This window comes from Parasteatoda tepidariorum, chromosome 4, assembly GCF_043381705.1.
Source record: "Parasteatoda tepidariorum isolate YZ-2023 chromosome 4, CAS_Ptep_4.0, whole genome shotgun sequence".
Lineage (NCBI taxonomy): Eukaryota > Metazoa > Arthropoda > Arachnida > Araneae > Theridiidae > Parasteatoda > Parasteatoda tepidariorum.
The window spans coordinates 81,059,688-81,079,494 of NC_092207.1; the positions used below are offsets into that span (position 1 = coordinate 81,059,688).

Here is a 19,807-nt window from a genome sequence, read left to right on the forward strand (position 1 = left end):
GGTGGACTAAATATACCGAAAAACAAAAATTATGTTTTTTTTTCTTCATGTTTTCATGTCATTTTATAATTGATTTTGTTATTTTGTAGAATTACTTCGGAAATATAATTTGCTTTTCATTTTTAATATAAAATTACGAAAATTATTATATTTTCATTTCTATATTTAATTATTTAAACGTACTATATTATTTTTTTAATTTTTGCTAGCCATATTTCAGCCGCCATTTTGTTTTTCTTTGGGTATTTTTAGTGTATTTTAAAATTTCAACTATGAATTCAATTTACCAGCACATAAATAATGAAACCCAAATTTTGAAGCAAATTTTATCAAAATACTGATTTTGGCCATGAAACCTTGGATGCTGGCCAGCTGTGCAATGAAAAGAAAATTTTGTCGAATATTTTTTATTTCCAAGAAAATCACTCTAAGAATAGATGTTAAATATTGCTGCGCTTTCAGAACAACATTTTTCCTAAGACAAAGTATAAGTCTCCAAAAAAAAAAAATGATTCAACTCGAATCATTTAATCACTCGAATCACTCGAATCATATCATTATTTCTTTTGATTCAACCACTCATGAAAGGGAAACAATTTGAATTCTCTATGACAGTGATTCCTAAATGGCGTTTCGCGGAACCATAGGGTTCCGTGGAAAGGGGTTTCAAGGGTTTCGAGAGTTAGGACATTAAATTTATACTCATCAATTAATCATGATTTCATCAATATTTCAGTTATTTTTATGAAATTACTGAATTAAAATGCTTGTGAAGAAAGAAAAGTAAAATTAGAAATGTATTGAAGGAATAATGTATGAGCAATATATTGAATGAGTAATATATTGAATGAATAATATATTGAATGAACACTATATTGAATGAATGTATTGAGCAATATATTGAATGAATAAGGAAATGATACGCATTTATAAAAAATAACATCCTTATTTTGTATCAAATAAAAATGGTATAAAGAAGTATGTTTGTCTAAGAACCATTCTCGACACTTGTTTTCTCTATTTTTCGTTTTCATTTCAACGAAAACCATACTTTCTCACATTCATTTCATGCACGCACTAAAGTCAAATTAATGAACTAGACTAGATGCTGCTCCATGCTTGATAAATCAACTTTCCGGACTAACCCAATTTTAAGACTAGTACTACTTCAACCAAAATTTAAGACTACTATTGGTAAAACGATGTAAAAAAATTTCATTCTTGGTATATTTATTAAATATTTTCAAAATAATTAATTGTCCTTCTTTAATTAATAAATTCACTATTTATAATGAAATTCATTTATTAAATCTCGGATTTCCTCCAAAAGATAGTAAGATTCCATGGTAGAAAAAAAATTGAGAACTGTTGCTCTAAGTAGGAAGGGAGGCAGGATTCCATGATAAAATTCATTAAATATTATTAATTCAACAATATTTCAACAAATATTTCATTTATTAAATATTTTCAAAGTAATTAATAATCCTTCTTTGGTTAGTACATTCACAATTTATAATGAAATTTATTTATTAAATCTCGGATTTCCACCAAAAGATGGTAAGATTCCATGACAGAAAAAAAATTGGGAACTGTTGCTCTAAGGATGAAGGGAGGCAGGATCATTATTCCTATTTTAGATGATCCTAGGCGTAATATATGGTCAAAAAGATCGCCATGTATCGATTATTTTACATCATTAAAAATTAGAAGTGTATATTCCATTCTCATGCGAATATTAGAGTTTTTTGAATTCATTCATGACTTTTTCTCAATTTCTATACAAGGTGTTCAATAAATTTATCAATAAATTTATCAATCATATTTTGCCTGTTTGAAAATTGTATTCACTAGCTTTGTGAAGTGTTATAATATCGATTTAATTTAAAGTTAAAGCACGTTATTACCCCCTTATCCGTTATATTATTTATATCCGTTATATTATCCGTTATATCATAAAGCAAATACTATTTAAAAGAAAAGAGTTTGTGGATGAATTTGCATTAATAACCGAGTAAAATTATCATATTGAAATTTCATCTTAACAAAATCAAGAGCTGAAACTATAGAAGCATAACTATGCTAGTGAACTAATAAATTTTGGTATCTGACAGTTGAATTATTCTTTATTTTTGATGCAGAATCATAAGAAATTAATGTAGAGAGGCGTCTTTATTAGTTTAAGATAGTTTTTAAACTATATTAAACAGCGTTATTACTTTTTCATGGTTATGCTTTTAAAACATGTAGACATAAAGATTAAGATTATACCATATATAACATAAATATTATAACATATAATGCTATTGAAATAAAAAGGAATTTTATCTTCAAAATGCAAAATTAATGGTGAAATGTTGCTTGATTGTGGTGCACCTTAGCAATTGAAAGTTGCAGATTGATTGATTGCAAGTTGCAGATGGAACTGGTTGCAAGCTATAACGTCATTTCTGGTGCTAAAGTATAGTTATTATGATGGGATTATACAATGATAACATATTTTAATTTGATCTTCATCCTGATAGAATAAATTTCTAAATTTATGTTTTCCGTAATCTAATAACGTAAAGCAACCTGGAATTGTAACATATAATAATGATTATAAAAAAATAGGATTGTTTTTATTTTTTTATATTTGTGCCGTTATATGACTATTAGTATTGTGCATGATTTGGTAGTGTTGATCTCTCTTTATCGCTTATTTATTTTTTGTTTTACCCCTTCCAAAAACAGATAGCATATATCTATCTAGCATATTATGAAAACAAACTCATCTGATTTAATTTCATTGTTAGCGAAGTTGGAACTATAATATTTGTCAAAAAACAAACCTAATAATCCTCGATAAACAAGGCAAGCTCATTTTAAATTGCTATTAACATTGTTTCTATGTAACTGTATTTCATTACTCTGCTTTAACCTTCTCCAATTATTATATTTTTGCTCTTATTCAAATTTTAAGGCTTAAAACTAAAAGTTCTGTTTCTTTTTATGCCTTCAATTACTCTCTAGATATTATTCTATGAACATAATTATCGATGAACTTGATATTTCATTTATACTATTTATAGCAATATTTTTGCATTAGATTTACAATCAATAAGACGCTATAATTATGATACGAGGCTTAACAAAAGCCTTAACTAAAACAGTACATAAATCCAACTTATAATAACTTGAAATCAAATATTTAATAATGAGAAATCAAATGATACCATCAACAACCTCAACGATCGCTTTTTAGTTACAGTTTTGTGGCGTTTTGGAATATTAAATGCAGTTAGTGTCAAAATTGTTAAGTTATTCCAAAAGTGTGGGATATTAGAAAAGAAAACAAAGGACAGTTTTTATCACTGCGGACCTTTCAAATCAATATTCAGCTTTCACAGTGACTTGACAGTGTCTGAAGCTTTAATAACAGAATTGAAAATCATTCATATAGTAGGCAATCATTGTAAGCAATTTAAGAATACTTAAAACGAATTGAAGCTTTTTAAATCCGGAAACAGTGCAGATTATAAACGTAATTAATCTTTCAAAAACAAATAACTTGTAGCAGAAAAAAAACTGGATTGACATGCAGGAATAACAGTTCAAAGACAACTGTAAAGTGAGAAGGAGAAAACAAATATGCTAAATGAAGAATGAATGATCACAGCAATTTTCTTTCTTGTATTCAACGTTTCATGATAAAGTTTATAGAACTGCCACTCACTAATTGGGTTGATTTTTACAGGTAGTTTTCCGTGTTAATAAATAATAAATACATTTTATTTCTTCTATTTAAGTATTGTTAGAGTTATGAAATAACAAAACTTCAAATTTTTCTGTGAATATTACATAAATTTTTTTTTCGCTCCGAAGAGGGCACAGTGTTCTCCCAAAGAATGCTTTAATTTAAGCTTATTTTCTCTTTATTCAGAAATTCAATATTTGCATTTTAAAAGGTTAAAATTAAACAACAAAATTTAATAGTTAAAATACGATATTTTGAGTAATAAATTCAATAATCTAATCATTCAATTCCATTCTTGCATGAGTTATATATTTCTGGACATCAGGTCTTTTCAAAAACTATAAGCTGTAAATAAGTTGTTTTAAATTTCTATAGCAATTCCATAAAAAATGTTTTTCTTGCTTTTTATAGTCTCCCGTAAATGTTCTGAAATTGGATGAAAATTATTTTTGTGTGCATTGTATCCACGATACTTATATAAACCCAGCTCTTACGTTTCGTTTAGAGAATTTTAAAATGTTTAAAGCACTGTTTATTAATTCTTTCTCCCTGAGGTATGTTTTACAATAAATATATTTCTTTGAATTTTACAACAGAATAACCACATCTATATTGCTTACTATTTAACAGCATTTTTGATTCAGTCCAATCATCTTACAGAACACCTCTTTATTTCACGAGAATTGATTTTTTCTTGAAACAAAGAAAGCATGAACTCAAGGTAATGAAAATACGCTTACTTTCCACAACCTTGGCATATTTATTATCTTAGCGAAACGGTAGCAAAACGGCAGATATTCTAATTAGCTTGCGGGAAGACCATCTAATTAATTTAAAAGCATTGGTATAGTGTCTTAGCCTTCATATTTTGCTGAGCACTTGACCTGTTAGAAACAGATAAATCATTTGAATATCCATATTAAGTGAGTAGATCGTGTCCCGGAACTTTATCTTTGTATCAAGTAAAATGATAATGAGTTAAAAAATATGAATTTTCATTGATGATCAATTATGAATGTAATTCTGGAAATATTGTTAATAATTATGTCCATTTTTGATATGATTCTGTGATAAAATTTAAGTTTTTAAATTAAACATTATGTTAATATTTGTAAAAATATTGCCGTAATTAACTTTTAATTTAGGAAATAATTCACTGGCAAATATTATAATCAAAATAATAATACTATCAATATTTTTTTTTAAATCTATAGTATCAAGTAAAATGATAATGAGTTAAAAAATAAGAATTTTCTTTGATGATCAATTATGAACGTAATTCTGGAAATATTGTTAATAATTATGTCCTTTTTTGATATAATTCTGTGATAAAATTCAAGTTTTCGAAATAAACATATTGTTAATATCTGTAAAAATATTGCCATAATTAACTTTTAATTTAGGAAATAATTCACTAGCAAATATTGTAATTAAAATCATATTACTATTATTATTTTTTTAATCTAATTTTTGAGCAATTAAATATATTTTCAGAAATATTTTTCATACACTGAAATAAATATTCAATTTTTTTTAAAATAATGAATTGAAAAAAAGAAACTATTAAAAATTTTTTGATTGACAAATTAATGTATAACTAATAAAGAATTGTTTTAATAAGAAAACAACTCTTTTAACAATAGAACTATTAAATGAAGTCTTAAAATAAGTTCATATTAAAAGAAAGAAAATGAAGTTAAAAGGAAGAAACGCTTGGCTGAATTAATTCTCCTTAAAATTAAGAAAATGTATTCATGATGTAATAATAGTTTGAATAATGAAACAGCTTTTTCAACAGAAAAATTATTAAATCTAGCCTTAAAATAATTGTTTAAAGAAAGAAACAGCTTTCTGAAACAACTTTTTTAAAAATGAAACAAGTGTTTTAATGATGGAATAATTATTTTAAAAAACGAGCATCTCTATATAGCAAACAAATTTAATTTAAATTCATAATAAATTTTTCTAACAGATTAATAAAAATATCAAAAAACTAAAAATATTAATTGTTGAACAAATTTTAAATTAATTATTTATTAATTTTAAAGCATGGACATACTAGTTACTTGCACTCTAAACGTACTGAGAATTTAACATAAAAGAAAGAGACAAATGGTTTATTATTTTAATGGCTTAATATTAAGTTTATTATTTAAGGGCTTAATGATTACTTATTTTATAATGTTTACCAATACTATTAATTATGAGCTTATCAATATGATTTTGCGATAAATTTTAAGCATTTAAGTAAAATATAATGTTATTTACCCAAACAAATTAGATACAATAATTCAATTTTTAATAAAATAGCCACTTTCAAACATAAAAAACATATTAAGTTCATAATTTTTCATAAACTTCATTAAAAGTAATGTAATAAAACAGTTTTAAAACAATAAAATATTTGTTTAAAAACTAATTTTGTGCAACTACATAAATGTTTCATTCTATTTTTGAACAATGGAACATATTATTACATTAATTTAAATAAAATAACTTTTAATCTAAACCAGTGATTCTCGAAGTGGTCCCAAGGGTCGACGACATCCAGCAAGGGGTCCATGCCAAGTGAAAAAAAAATTGGGGATCCATGAAATGAAAATGGGGGTCAACGATAGTGGATCTCATATAAGCAGGTCATGACTTTTAATTTTGGCATTTCATGAACGGAATAATCAACATACACTGATAGTACACATTTACTTACATTATACTACCTTATAATATAAAGACATATATCTATCTACATTCTACATAATTTATTAAAGTAGCTATCAAGTAAAAATTTTATTAAAATTAAGGTTATTAAGATTATTTTTTGATATATGACACTGAATTATTATAAACTAGCAGCTGCCTGCAGCTCCGCCCGCGTACAATTTTATTTTCTCTGAGTGTGAGGTTTTATTTTGCAACAAAAAAGTATTTTTTCACGTTAAATAGCCTAGTCTGTGTCAACTCTTTAGCTACCTAGACCTCCAACTTTATCTGCGCACAAGATCACGGAGATTTGTTGCTTAGTTTTTACGTGAAAACGTAATAAACAGATCAACATAACACTACTACTGTTTTGTATACAAACTTATTTCCGCATTTACAATATTAGTAGAGAAGTACGAGTTTTGTAGAGCACTATTTTATTCCATTTACATATTAATTAAATTAAATTAGTAATTAAATTAGGTTGAATTTATTTAGTAAATGTAAAAAATTAACATGTATTTTTTCTTAAGTTTTTCACACAACACTTCACTACAGTTAGAAATTTAAATCTTTCACATTGAGTAGCACAATACCAGCTGTTAAAAATAAATTTGAAGTTGATGAATTTAGAAAAAATCAATATCAGGTACCCAAAGTCGAAAAACATGGCAAGGGGTCTACGAGACATAAAAGTTCAGGAACCACTGATCGAAACAATTGATTAAAATAAGTTTAAAAATAATTTTAACTAAATAAAATACTTTATCACAATGAAACGTTTTTTGACCAATAAAAATTGTTTATACAATGAAAAATTGCTTCAAGAACAAAACATTTATCGAACAAATATAACATAAACAAAATACGATATAACATAAATAAAAAACGATTAAATAACATTTTAAACAGTAAAACCATTATATGAATTAATAATATAATTATTTAACCAATATGAAAGGTTTTGGTCCCGCAGTGGACTGATCGTTAAGACACGGTTCCCAGCAGATCACCGAAGTCAAGCATCACTGGCTGCGGTCAGTGTGCGGGTGGGTGACCACTTGGATCAGTCTGCGTAGGGACCGAGGGTGTGCGGTATTGGTCCTCGTTAAACTGTGCTACCGTAAAGTGCTCGACTTCGCGCGCAGGTCGTCGGGCTACCGAAGCGGGGGTGCCATCCCCTCCGCAGAGGATCAAAATTGTGATGGCATGTCTTCGGATCATCCTCCGGGATGTTTCCCAGACCGTCGCCAATAGCCCATTGTGCAGCTCTAGTGCGACGTAAATTAATAACAACAACAACATGAAAGGTTCTGAATGAAAACACTTTAGAAACATTTTAAGATAAAACAATTATTTAAGGAGCAAAAAAATGCTTAAAAAATAACACAATCGATTCAAAAAAAATAACACAATCGATTAAAACAAGCAATTTAAAGTAAAAAAAAAACTGCATGAAACAATAATTATTTTAACAAAGAAACAGTCGAATGAAGCATATTAACAATTTTTAATTAACAATAAACAATCGCTTGAAAATTTGCATACCTGAATTAAACGAAAAAATTTCAATTCTTTATGATTCAAATTAATAAAATAATTAAATCCATTAAAAAAATTGCTTTTGTAATTAATGGAATAAAGCAATTTTGTTATGCTTTTTTTTTAAAAAAATAATTGCGTAAAATTTTCTATACGTCATATCTTTCAAGTTTTATTAAATAATGCACAGAAATTATTATGCATGCGAAATTTTTTTTAAGTAAACGTATTTTAAGAACTAAATAAATTGTAGTAAATCACGTTTATTTCTTAATAATTTTAATCTATACTTTATCACCTTCATTTATACCATATTACGAAAGAAAAAAAGGGGGGTATGATAAAGCCTAATTGTTTCGCATAAAAAACAATTGTTTTTTTTTTCAATTATAAAAAGCCATTGTTTTTTTCTTCTTCTTTTCCTTAATAGGGCTCGATTTGTCACAATAAAAGTTAATGAAACATTTATTTAAGTTGAATAATTAAGTTCATAATAAATAGTGTATCCCATTAAGCTTTTCCCGCAGCTGTCACATCTGTAGTTTGGGTCCCCTGAGGGGCTTGTGACTCTTTCAACTTAAGGATGGGGGGAAATTTTTCTCCACAGTTAAAAGAGAGGATAACAATGCATAGTTTCTGAGAAATACAGTTTCAAATATATGACTTTTTCGAAATTTAATTTTTCAGGTTCTATTCAACCGATTTTGCTCGAATTTTGCATTTATATATTTCAAAATGATGCAAAAAGTTGTATACCTTAATATTCAATTTTTTTGACCATTAATAAATAAAGTGACAAATATTTACTAAAAATTATTTTTAACATGGAATTATGTTTGGATAAATGAATTTTATTAATGAGTGCAAAATTTTTTGAATTCGCTTCTAAAGTTCTCGAGTTGCTCAAGAATTAAAATTAACATTAAGGGGTCCAAATTTTGGAGCGCTCTTTTGACCAAACTATTGGGACCTTATTTCCCAGATTGCGGCTACCCCCTATATTTTTGGGATCAGAAATCTGAATTTCTCGAAAAAGAAGGCCTTTTCATTCAGAGAAAGTGCGTTTTTGTGTCTGATTTTGTAAATTTAAACATCGGCTGCATTTATTAGTTAGCATATTTGAAGTCACCCCCTCGAGGTGTTAAGATTGAATCCTTGAACATGAAGATCTGATCATTAGATTGAAAGTTATTCAGGATTGTCCATTTTTTTGGCACACTGTACAAGCCTGTATAAGGAGAGTTATGAAGCATTACAGATTTCACTCATTTTAAAGTTTTTAAGATATTACCAAATAAGAAAAAAATGAAATTAAAATTACCGATCTCCTGACTAAGCTATTAGGACCTTTTTTTCCAATTTGCAACCTTTTGTTTCGTTGAAATTAGAAATTAGTTTATCATTGCGGCAGCAGTCTCATTATATTAAGTTTCTTCACTATACCTGAACATTGGTATACAACTAAAGTGGTTAGAAAATCATGCAACGATCCAGGTGGTTTTTGGTTTGAAAACGTTAAATACTTTTATAAAAATGTGTTAAATATTTTTTACAAATGGATTTTATTCAGGAATATTGAAAAACGCTTTCTTTTTAAAATTTTTTTGCTTGCTCACTGGATAAAAAATTATTCGTAATTGTTTCCAATAAATTAAAATATCCTAGACGACTTTAAAACGATTAGACTTTAAAATCTTCATCCATCAAATTTCGTTTAATAACCACATAACCAGTAACATAAGTAGATCACACTATTAAATTTGTGTTGAACTATCTCTAGATAGTTCTCCAAAAAAGTGTGTGAATGAATACTTTTTTTTTAATCAAGTCAACACTAAATTGAGCTTTCATAAGCAATTAAAGGGTATATGAAAGCTCTAAACACCTAAAATGTGAAATATTTACACCAAGATCACACGCATTTAAATTATACGCTAAATATTTTAACCTTTTTCCCATGGGCTGTGATACAACAGTTGTCCCATCAGTAATTTAGGTCCTCTGAGGGGCTTGTGACACTTTCAACCGATGAATGGGGGAGGAAATCTTCTCCACATTTGAAAGTGAGGATAAAGTTACATCGACAGTTGCATGAGCTTTATTGTTTCAGGCACTGCTGAAGGTCTCACTTTCCTTAAGATAAGGGGAAAAACTTCTTTACATTTTCCACCTAATTTTGAGCATACAAAGTTTCGTTCGTGCCCCTTTCATTTTTTTGTCTGTTGTATTTTTGCTAATGTTTTCATATAGATAAATATTTCAAATTTATTTTTTAAAGATTCAGCTTCTTTATTATAGATTTATTTTAACGTATATCATTTTCAATTAAGCATTCATAATATCAAATAATGTAAGTGGAAAAGCTATTGTTCTAAGTGAATTGCTTCAATTTGAAATAAATATCTAAGTAAACTATTTCAAATAAAAGAAATCAATAAATAATATTTTTAAGATTTGTTTTTTATTCTTATTATAAAAAACTACATGATTTTAAATAAATACGTTATATATTGCCGCATGAAAAGGCATTGGTTTTATATCTATTTATATATTTGCTACTTAAGAGCTATAACATCATACGTAGTTTAGACTAAAAATACCTTTGAATTATGGCATATTTCTGTTACATGCATTTTTTATACTAGTGATTATTCTATACTTTTGTAATTGAAATTATGTTATTTTAAATTTTTTCCATCTATAATCATTATCTTTTGTATCTATTTTAAAGTTTCTTTTTTCTCCTAATGCAACATTAGAGTTTTACAGTGAGTTAAAGTTTCAATAAAGCCTTATAAAATATCTTGTATATTTATTAAGATGGTGAACTTTAAAACTTATGACTCTTATGCGTGAATTACCATATTGAATTATTAAACATTATTAAACTTTTTATTTTATGATCGTTTATAGCTGAAAGAAATTTTCTCTTAAAAAAATTTTCAATGGAGTAATAGTCAGTTGTGCAATTTCACTGACATTGTTCAAGTTATATAAGTAAATAAGAAGTGTATGAATTATTGATGTAGGTCTTTGCTGTAAGTTCAGTTGAGGAGAAATTATTAAATGAAAATTCTTAATATAACACTTAGGGATCCAAATACCTTTAAAAAACGTTAATTTAGAGTGCAAGATGGTAGATTAGAGCATGAGAATTAAGTATGAACGGATAATATATGCCGATCAATATTAACCGACTGTTTTAATCACGTGAAGAAGGCGAAACATTTAAACTGATTTACATACTATATTAATTTATAAATATCCATTATGTAAACTTGAAAATAAATTATATAACGACAACTAGATATACATTAAATTGTTCACAAAATGAAAAAGAGTCAAATAAATGCCAGTAATAATGTTCGGATGATTTTTTTTTTCAAATTTGTAACAGAAACGTTGCATGAATAAAATAATTTATAACTACTTTATTTGAAATTTTTTTCTTCCTCTTTAGATTAAATAAAAACAAATGAAAGAAAACATGCGTTCGATCTGGAGCAAGTATGATACTCCTCTTTAGAAAGTGCATTTGAGGTGACATTAGAGACTTTCCTGCTGGTAAAATCAAACTCCATCAGAACCAGTAAAGAGTTCAGAAAGGATAACAGCAGAGAGTGATACTCCTTTGGTTGCAAATAAAAACCATGAAGCACTTAAAGGGATCTAGCATTTTAATATGCTGTGCTATTTTCCTGTTCTTTGTTTCGGTCACCCAAGCTGACGATACAGTTTCAAATTCTGTAAATAATGAGAAAATGAGCAACTTGACAGTTCTGGATAAATGGAAAATGATGGAAACTGGAGCAAAAGAACTAGCTAACAAAGGTGTAAAAGCACTGCTTTCACAGTTGGTGACAGGGGAAGGAAGACTCAACATCTCATCTCAATGCATGAGGGAGGGTATGCTGCTGATTTCAGGCTTGAAAAACATCAAGCCATGGGCCATCAGATGTAAGTATAGTATTGCTTCAACTTACAAAACATTCATAAGCTCTCGAGCTCCTTATCTTTTTAACTAAAAAAGCTGTACTTCTTAAAGAATTCATCTATGCTCTTTTGATAGAGAAAATAAGAAAAAAATCACAGTTAGATTGACGGCATTGATTTCGAAGGAAAGCTAATATTTTAAACTATATCTTGCTGAAAAGAATAAGTTGGTTCCTTACATATATCCGTTACATAAGGGACAAATAATTTAAGTATCTAAATAATTAATTTAAAAAAAAAATCCTCAATTTCACGCGAATTTCACACCTAGATGGTAATCATTAAAACAAGTTAATAATTGATTTTTTGAAATAACTTTTTAAATATATATATAGATTACAATACATTGACTTTTCTTCATACTGATGCTTTGAGACAATTTATTGCGAGCATAAGGAATGTTGACTAAATCTAAATTTGGGTGAAACTTAACCTAACAATTACTGTATATACATATACTTTTCTAAGAAAATGCAGTTCGACATTACACCTTAATACTAATATTTTCAAACATAATATCATGAAAATTTTGTTTAGTTTTAAGAAGATATTAAATCAATCAAAACCAGATCAAGGTTAGTACAAATGTTTTCAATATTATATTTTAAGTGCTTCAAATTTTTTTAATGGGTGGCAATTTTTTTACTACCCTCTTAGCTTGTGATATTTTGTTGCGAAAACTTAAATAACATTTGTATTATTTGAATAAATTACATTGCTTCAAGATTCTTAGTCTTCCTGTGTTACCCAGTATTTTAATATTTTACAAAAAATAAAGTTTAAATTTTTCTAATATTTCAAATAAAACCCTTTCATAATTACTTTTATTACAGTTATTGACAGTAGCGCTAAAATAATTGATGGTGCCTTGACTGGTTCTATGTCTTCATTTGGATCCTATGATGAATGCGTAGACACCATAGTGAGGAGTGAAAAATCACGTGACAAAGGAAAAATGCTCTTCAGGGGGCAATACTGCTCAATTGATATCCGACCTCCTCTACCACCAGTTAAAAACTTCTACAAATTACATGACGTATTGGATGAGTTGAAAAATTTTTCTGAAGGTGGTACGGTAAGTGGAATTTTCAAATATTTTGAGTTTAACAAAAGGGTACACAATTTTACACTCAGAAATTTCAGTATACATTTCGTTTATAACTAAAAAAAGAGTAACTGTAACGAACTTCAGCAAAATTTTTAGAATTGATCCTATATGTATTTTGTTGTTATATGAATCCTTTTAACTGAAGTCGGAGGTGTACACATGCAATGCTTACTGTACCAGATTGCGGACGCAAAGGTGCTTGGTTCAAACCAGTTGGAGCCAAAAATCAACTCTCTACATTTGTGAATATGTAGTTCTCAGACTCCTCGATAGATGGCAGCACTACGCTTTGCTTTCGCTTTGTTTCAAAATTCACTTTCATTCCCCGAAAATATTGCCTGAGTCTCAAGCAGCTTCAAGGTCCAAATCGAAGATAACATTTACGAGTATAGCATTAAATTAAGGTCAGAGGCTATATATTTAATAGATTTAGTATATAGCCTCTATATATAGCTAGATAAATATGTAGCCAGAGGCTATATATTTAATAGATTAAATATAAATTTAATAGATTATTTTTACGGTCAGTGATCAGAATACTTTTTGCCTGTCACTCATGGAAAGCTGGCGGTAAAATTTACGAAATTTTTTATTATTAGAATTAAGAAAATTTAAGAACATTCGAAATTGTAAGTCTTTTAACTAACAGATTTACTGGCATTGTCCAGTTCAATTATAAAATAAATAAATAAATTTAAAAAATATTAGAAACATTTTGGAAAAATTTTAAACAGTAATTTCTACGTTTCTTTTCTAAACGCAGTCAAGGTCGCCTAAGCTAAGTTTTCTTAAATCGAGCCTTGACGTTGTTTAAGAGGGAAGAAATTTGTTTGTCAAATCATAGGGATTCCAGAAATGCGGGTGAAATGGTGTTGAGAATAAGGAAAATGTGTGTTCACGTTGTTCGTGGTCACCAATGTAGAGAGAGCGCCAGAGATTGGAAGCCGAATTGGTTTGAACCCGGGTCCTTTGTGACCGCAGTCTGATGCTGTAATTGCTTTGGTGAGTACTTTTCCAAATTAAATTGGAAAACTTTCAATAAATAATAGTAAAAATTAACGGTGTACACTACTAATTTCGCTGAAGTTCGTCAATCACAGTCCTGCACTTATTCTAAAAAAAAATGGAAGATGTCTGTAAATTAACAACTAGCGCCAAATGTTTACAACAAAACAGATTTAGATTAACCGCCAACCAACGGAATTAATTTTCTTTCTAGTTTGTTTGCTTTTATTCTGGCGGCTATTATTTACAAGACGCCTGTTTCTAGGCAGAAGAGAAAATAAAACTTAAAAAGAAAATAGCAAATATTTTAATTGTATTTACACAAATAAAGTTCAGAAATAATTATCTTTCAACAACTTAATTTCAGGTCATAAGTGAAGCAGCAAAATATGCCCATTTTTTTTACTTCTTGTCCTTAAGAATGGGAATATGTGTTCCATCCGGGTGCAGTTACGACGACATTTCAGAAATAACAAATTCAAGTAAGTTCATCTTTATTTTTCAAAATATGAACTAATTTTATTGCAGGGCAAACATACGAAACGAATACAGTTTTATCTCTTAAAACATGTTTCTATAAAAATAGATATTTTTAATGAAATACTGATAACAGATAATATTCATATCTGCATATTAAAAAATAAATCTCTGTTAAAAATATTTTATTTATTTATTTATTTTATTGCATAAATGTTTTGTTCTCAAGTAAAAAAAAATATTTCACATAGACGTTAACAGTATCCTCATTCATGCAATTATATTTTTAACTGATGATAAAAATATTTTATTTATTTTATTACATAAATGTTTTTCTCTCAAGTAAAAAATTATTTTACATAGACGTTAGCAGTATCCTCATTCATGCAAATATATTTTTAACTGATGTTAAAAATATTTATTTATTTATTTAATTTATTGCATAAATGTTTTGTTCTCACATAGACGCTAGCAGTATCCTCATTCATACAATTATATTTTTAACTGATGCTGAAAATATTTCATTTATTTATTTATTTTATCACATTAATGTTTTGTTCTCAAGTAAAAAAAAATTTCACATAGACGTTAGCAGTATACTCATTCATGCAAATATATTTTTAACTGATGTTAAAAATATTTATTTATTTATTTATTTTATTGCATAAATGTTTTGTTCTCAAGTAAAAAAAGATTTCACATCTAGGGTAGTAGTATCCTTATTCATGCAATTATATTTTTAACTGATGGCTTAAAAAACTTGAAAGAAATAAAAAGCTGGCAAAAATTAATTTTGCAAGCTTTAAAATTAATTAATTAATAAAATTTGCAAAATTTGAGATTTTTCTGCTTGTTTGTTTATAATATCATTGTAGTATAGACATTTTTTGATGTTATTATGTTAGTTATATTCAAGTCTATTATATATAAAGCTGATGATATCGACATAGTTGGAAGAACAAAACGCTCAGTCATTGACGCTTTTGTAGCGCTTGAGAGTGCGGCGAAGGAGATGGGACTAGTTATAAACGCAGACAAAACCAAGTTTTTGATCGCAACAAATAAAACTCCTGATCGATCTCCTCTGGAGATAATGACTTACTCTTTTGAAACTGTTAACCAGTTCAAGTACCTAGGAACCTTGATCTCTAGCCACAACAACCTGAAAATTGAAATAAATAACAGAATTTCCATGGCTAACAGAAGTTTCTACGGCCTCAGAAACCAACTGAAATCCAAGTTCATCAGTGTGAAAACAAAGTTAAACATCTACAAAACTTTAATCAGGCCTATAGCTACATATGGAAGTGAGTGCTGGACCCTAAGCAAAACAGAGGAGGAAAAACTGCTAATTTTTGAAAGAAAAATTTTGAGGAAAATCTTTGGATCTCTTCGAGAGAATAACGTATGGAGAATTCTTTACAACCACGAAATTTACAAAAAATAAGACAATTTCGGTGGGACCGACATTGTGAGAACTATTAAAGCATCACGCATTAGGTGGCTGGGCCACCTCTTCAGAAATTCTGATGCCGTCCCTGCCAAAAAAGTGACTTTTTCCACAATTGAAGGGACGAGACGTAGGGGACGACCACCTACAAGATGGATAGACGACGTTGAAAAGGACCTCAAGCTATTGGGAGTCAACCGATGGCCGGCCGTCGCACCGGACAGGGCCAGATGGAGGAAAATCTGCGAGTCAGCCTTGGCCTGTGAAAGGCTGTTGCGCTTATGAAGAAGAAGACGATATATAAAGGAACTAAAACTGAACTCCTTTATTGAGTTGCAAAATAGGAATATTTTTTTTGTATGAGCAGGTTTTTCTTAAGTTTAATGTTATAATAATATCTGCTTAATAATGTGAGAGATAATTATTTTTTTTATATCTTAATTATCTTGCTTGGCAAATTCAGCTTTGTTTAGCATGGGTGTTATTGAAATTTTATGATTTATTTGAAATCTCTCGAACAAAATGACAATTTCTTTAATTGTTAGCAGAATCGTAGAATAACATTTAAATAAATTGTTATTTAATGTTATTCTACGATATTCAATCAAAACAGTAAAATGACCATAAAGAAAGATAGTATGCAAAATGTTACCACTGAGAAAAAACCTTTATTTTCACCGAGTATGGTTAAACAACCAGAATATTATCCGTGCCAGGTAGGTCCAATGTCTAATAATTTTACCGTAATAAGTGGGTTAAGAATACCTTATGAAATTACTTAGTTCCTTGCAGCTGGTTACATACTTTAGGTGAGAGGACTAATCTGTAAATCTCGTGACCATCTGAACAGGGGTTTGTATCCAAGCATTGACAACGCAAAGTTAATTTTATTCCTTTAACACATGACGAGTTTCTACAGTCCTTTATTCCTTAAAATCTTACCCGGGACTATTGGAATACTGAACTCTCATTGACGCATATATAGATACACCAAAGAGCCTTTTAGAACAAACAAATTCAGTATTTCCCATCTGTCACAGCAGATGGCACCACTAGATTAATTAATACACCACATTCTACGGTTTATTTGACAAAATACAACTCAAATGTAACCTAACCCCAATGTTCATGACCTAACAAAAAACCTAACTCTAACCTAAATCTAACTCTAAACCTAACTCCAATGTGGAGCTAAATTTCTTTTTTACGGTATAAATACCACGCTAGTTGTAACTGGTTACAAAACCGAATAATTTTGTATTCACGCTTTTTGGACAGTGTCAGTTTCAAACGGTTTCAAGCCCATAAAGGTAAAGAAATGTTGCAAGCCTAAACTATTGAATTAACTGGATGTACAGATTGCTGCCATTCATTTTACAGTAATTTTAGAATTAAAATTCTTTCCGTGAATAATATGATTTTATATTCTTTTTTGCAGTTAGTAGCTATCTAACTCTGGATGTACAGACTCTAAGATGTGAAATAAAGCAAGTAAACGAGTTTACACCAATTAAAATATTTACTATGTAAGTTCATTCTTCTATTCTTGACTTGCTTCGATTGTATGTCATATTGATAACTTTAAAAAATATTTCTTGATATCAAAGTAAACTATATTAAGAAAAAGTATTGATTTATTGAAATGGCATTTGGTTCAGAATGAGCTAGTGAACTTCAACGAAAAAATTAGTAATAAAGAAACAATTAATTGCTATTTAAAAACTATGTATTACTTGAGATACTAGGAGTCTTCGCTCACCAATTCTCATATTGCTTAGCTTTTATTCGTTTTTCACTTTCACTTATTTTCCCTTATTTGTTTTTCACGTTTTACACGAAAACATTGAAACTTTGCCAATAAAATGCAAAGTTATTATATTTTTACGCAGCAACATTTTGTTAGTTTTCGTGAAGAAATGAGCGATTTAAAAAATAATAACGAAATTAATTAATCTTTGGAAAACGGAATGAGCAGCACAAGAACATATGAAAAAAAGCTAATTTTTATCAATAACAATATTAAACGATAACATTAAGTAATTACATCAATTCTAATAGAAAATAGTCTTTATCTCTCTTCGATTTTTGACTCAAGTTTTATATAATTTTAAAATTTTAAATTTTAACATGCCATACCAACCAACCTTTGACCTGCCTTTCTTAGTCTGTGTTGTTACTTGCGAAGATAACTAAAGAGCAAACCTATAAAATAAAAATATCGAGATATGAATAAAATTTTTACAATTGTATTTTTTTATTCCATTGTTCTCCATGTACATTTTTTACACCTCATCATATTGTTAAGCTTCTAAGTCTTACAGATACGAAATATATATAGTTACGTGAAATATATATTTTGTTGCTTACAGTAACACATAACAGAACGTAACTTAAAATTGAACACCTAAAACAGCTCCAGCGGTAGCGAATCTTACGATATTTCTTTAATTTAGAGAAGTTTATTGTTATTCAGTCATAAAAAAATATCATACAGTTTGTAAAATTTTTTATGTATATTCTCTATTTCGTAAAATGAGACTTTATTTAAATTATATTCTTTCTAGGTTTGTTTACTCCTTTGCTGGCTTGTTTATGTTGATTGGATCATCAATAGACATGTACTCCTATTATACCAAAACTGCATTCAAAGGTATGTTTGAATGTTTTTATTTTTATTGTCACAGTGATAGTAATGTTTCTCTGATAAAAAAAAAGTTATTTCTTTAGATCCTAATGCATTAACAAAATTAAATTTGCTTCCAAACCACTTAAAGACAGACAGACAGATGCACAGACACGCACACAGAGAAAGAGAGAGAGAGAGAGAGAAAGAAATTGAGAAAGAGAGAGAGAGAGTGAGAGATTGAAACCCGATTTCTACCAGTATTTCTGCGTCTAAACAAGCCTTGACTCTGGGCACACGAAAAAAACCCTAAAATGGCTTCCCTGACTGCGTGGTTTCGCTTGCCAACGCCCTGAAGCGGCGTGGAGGTAGCTGGTTTGAGTCCCGTCTTAACCTTATTGGTTTATTGGAATTACATACATTGTCAGGCTTGTGTGCTTAATTCAGGCTTGTAAACTTTGTCAAATTGAAGGACAGGTAGCACAATACACAGAAAGGCAGCACGAAGATACATCCAGGGTAACAGTGAGATTCGAACCCGTTACCTCTACACTTTCTCACAACGTTAGGCGGGTAATACCACTTGGCCNTATATATATATATATACCAGTGTCGTCCGTTGAAATTTGATCATAACCAACTGCACCCAAGTCTGAGCCCGTATAGGACTCTTAAAGTATACGAGATCTCAGAGCCTTATGTTCGATTTTGCAATGAACAAATTATTTTTATGGAACACGAAGCCTAATCATATAGAACTCATCTACACAAAGTGAATAAATTTGTTCGATAAATTAACCAGTCATTTCTGTAAGCCTCAGCCATATAGAACAAGCCTTGGATGATCTGAGGAGGGGGACTGCACTTTGTGATCACCAATCAAAATGAAGATCTTTTAAGCAGCTTTTAAAAAAATTGGAAACAATTAGCTCAGGATTCTCTGCTGAATAGTTATATTTTTTGCATTATGTGAAACTATACCCAAACAAAATTTTCATTCAAATCAATTCAATTTGGTGAGAACTATAATACCTATCTACAGAACTCCAACCAAGCCTATAACGTATCTTATTTCTTAGCACCACTGTTATAATTCTAGAACGAATTCCGACTTTTAAAAGGAAATTGTAATTATTTATTAAAATAACATGATATTCGTTTTTATAAACGTAATAA

General features: G+C 28.9%; 1 protein-coding gene across 1 annotated transcript in view; it reads left to right on the plus strand.

The window, feature by feature from the left end:
• LOC107452073 (nose resistant to fluoxetine protein 6-like) overlaps positions 1–19,807 on the plus strand; it is a 56,130-nt gene that overhangs the window by 10,510 nt on the left and 25,813 nt on the right. Inside the window, exons 2-6 of the mRNA XM_043041537.2 lie at positions 11,436–11,932; positions 12,802–13,043; positions 14,449–14,563; positions 17,447–17,534; positions 18,573–18,658. Coding sequence (XP_042897471.1) covers positions 11,626–11,932; positions 12,802–13,043; positions 14,449–14,563; positions 17,447–17,534; positions 18,573–18,658 — 838 coding nt within the window. The 5' untranslated portion in view covers positions 11,436–11,625. The remainder of the gene's footprint in view (positions 1–11,435; positions 11,933–12,801; positions 13,044–14,448; positions 14,564–17,446; positions 17,535–18,572; positions 18,659–19,807) is intronic.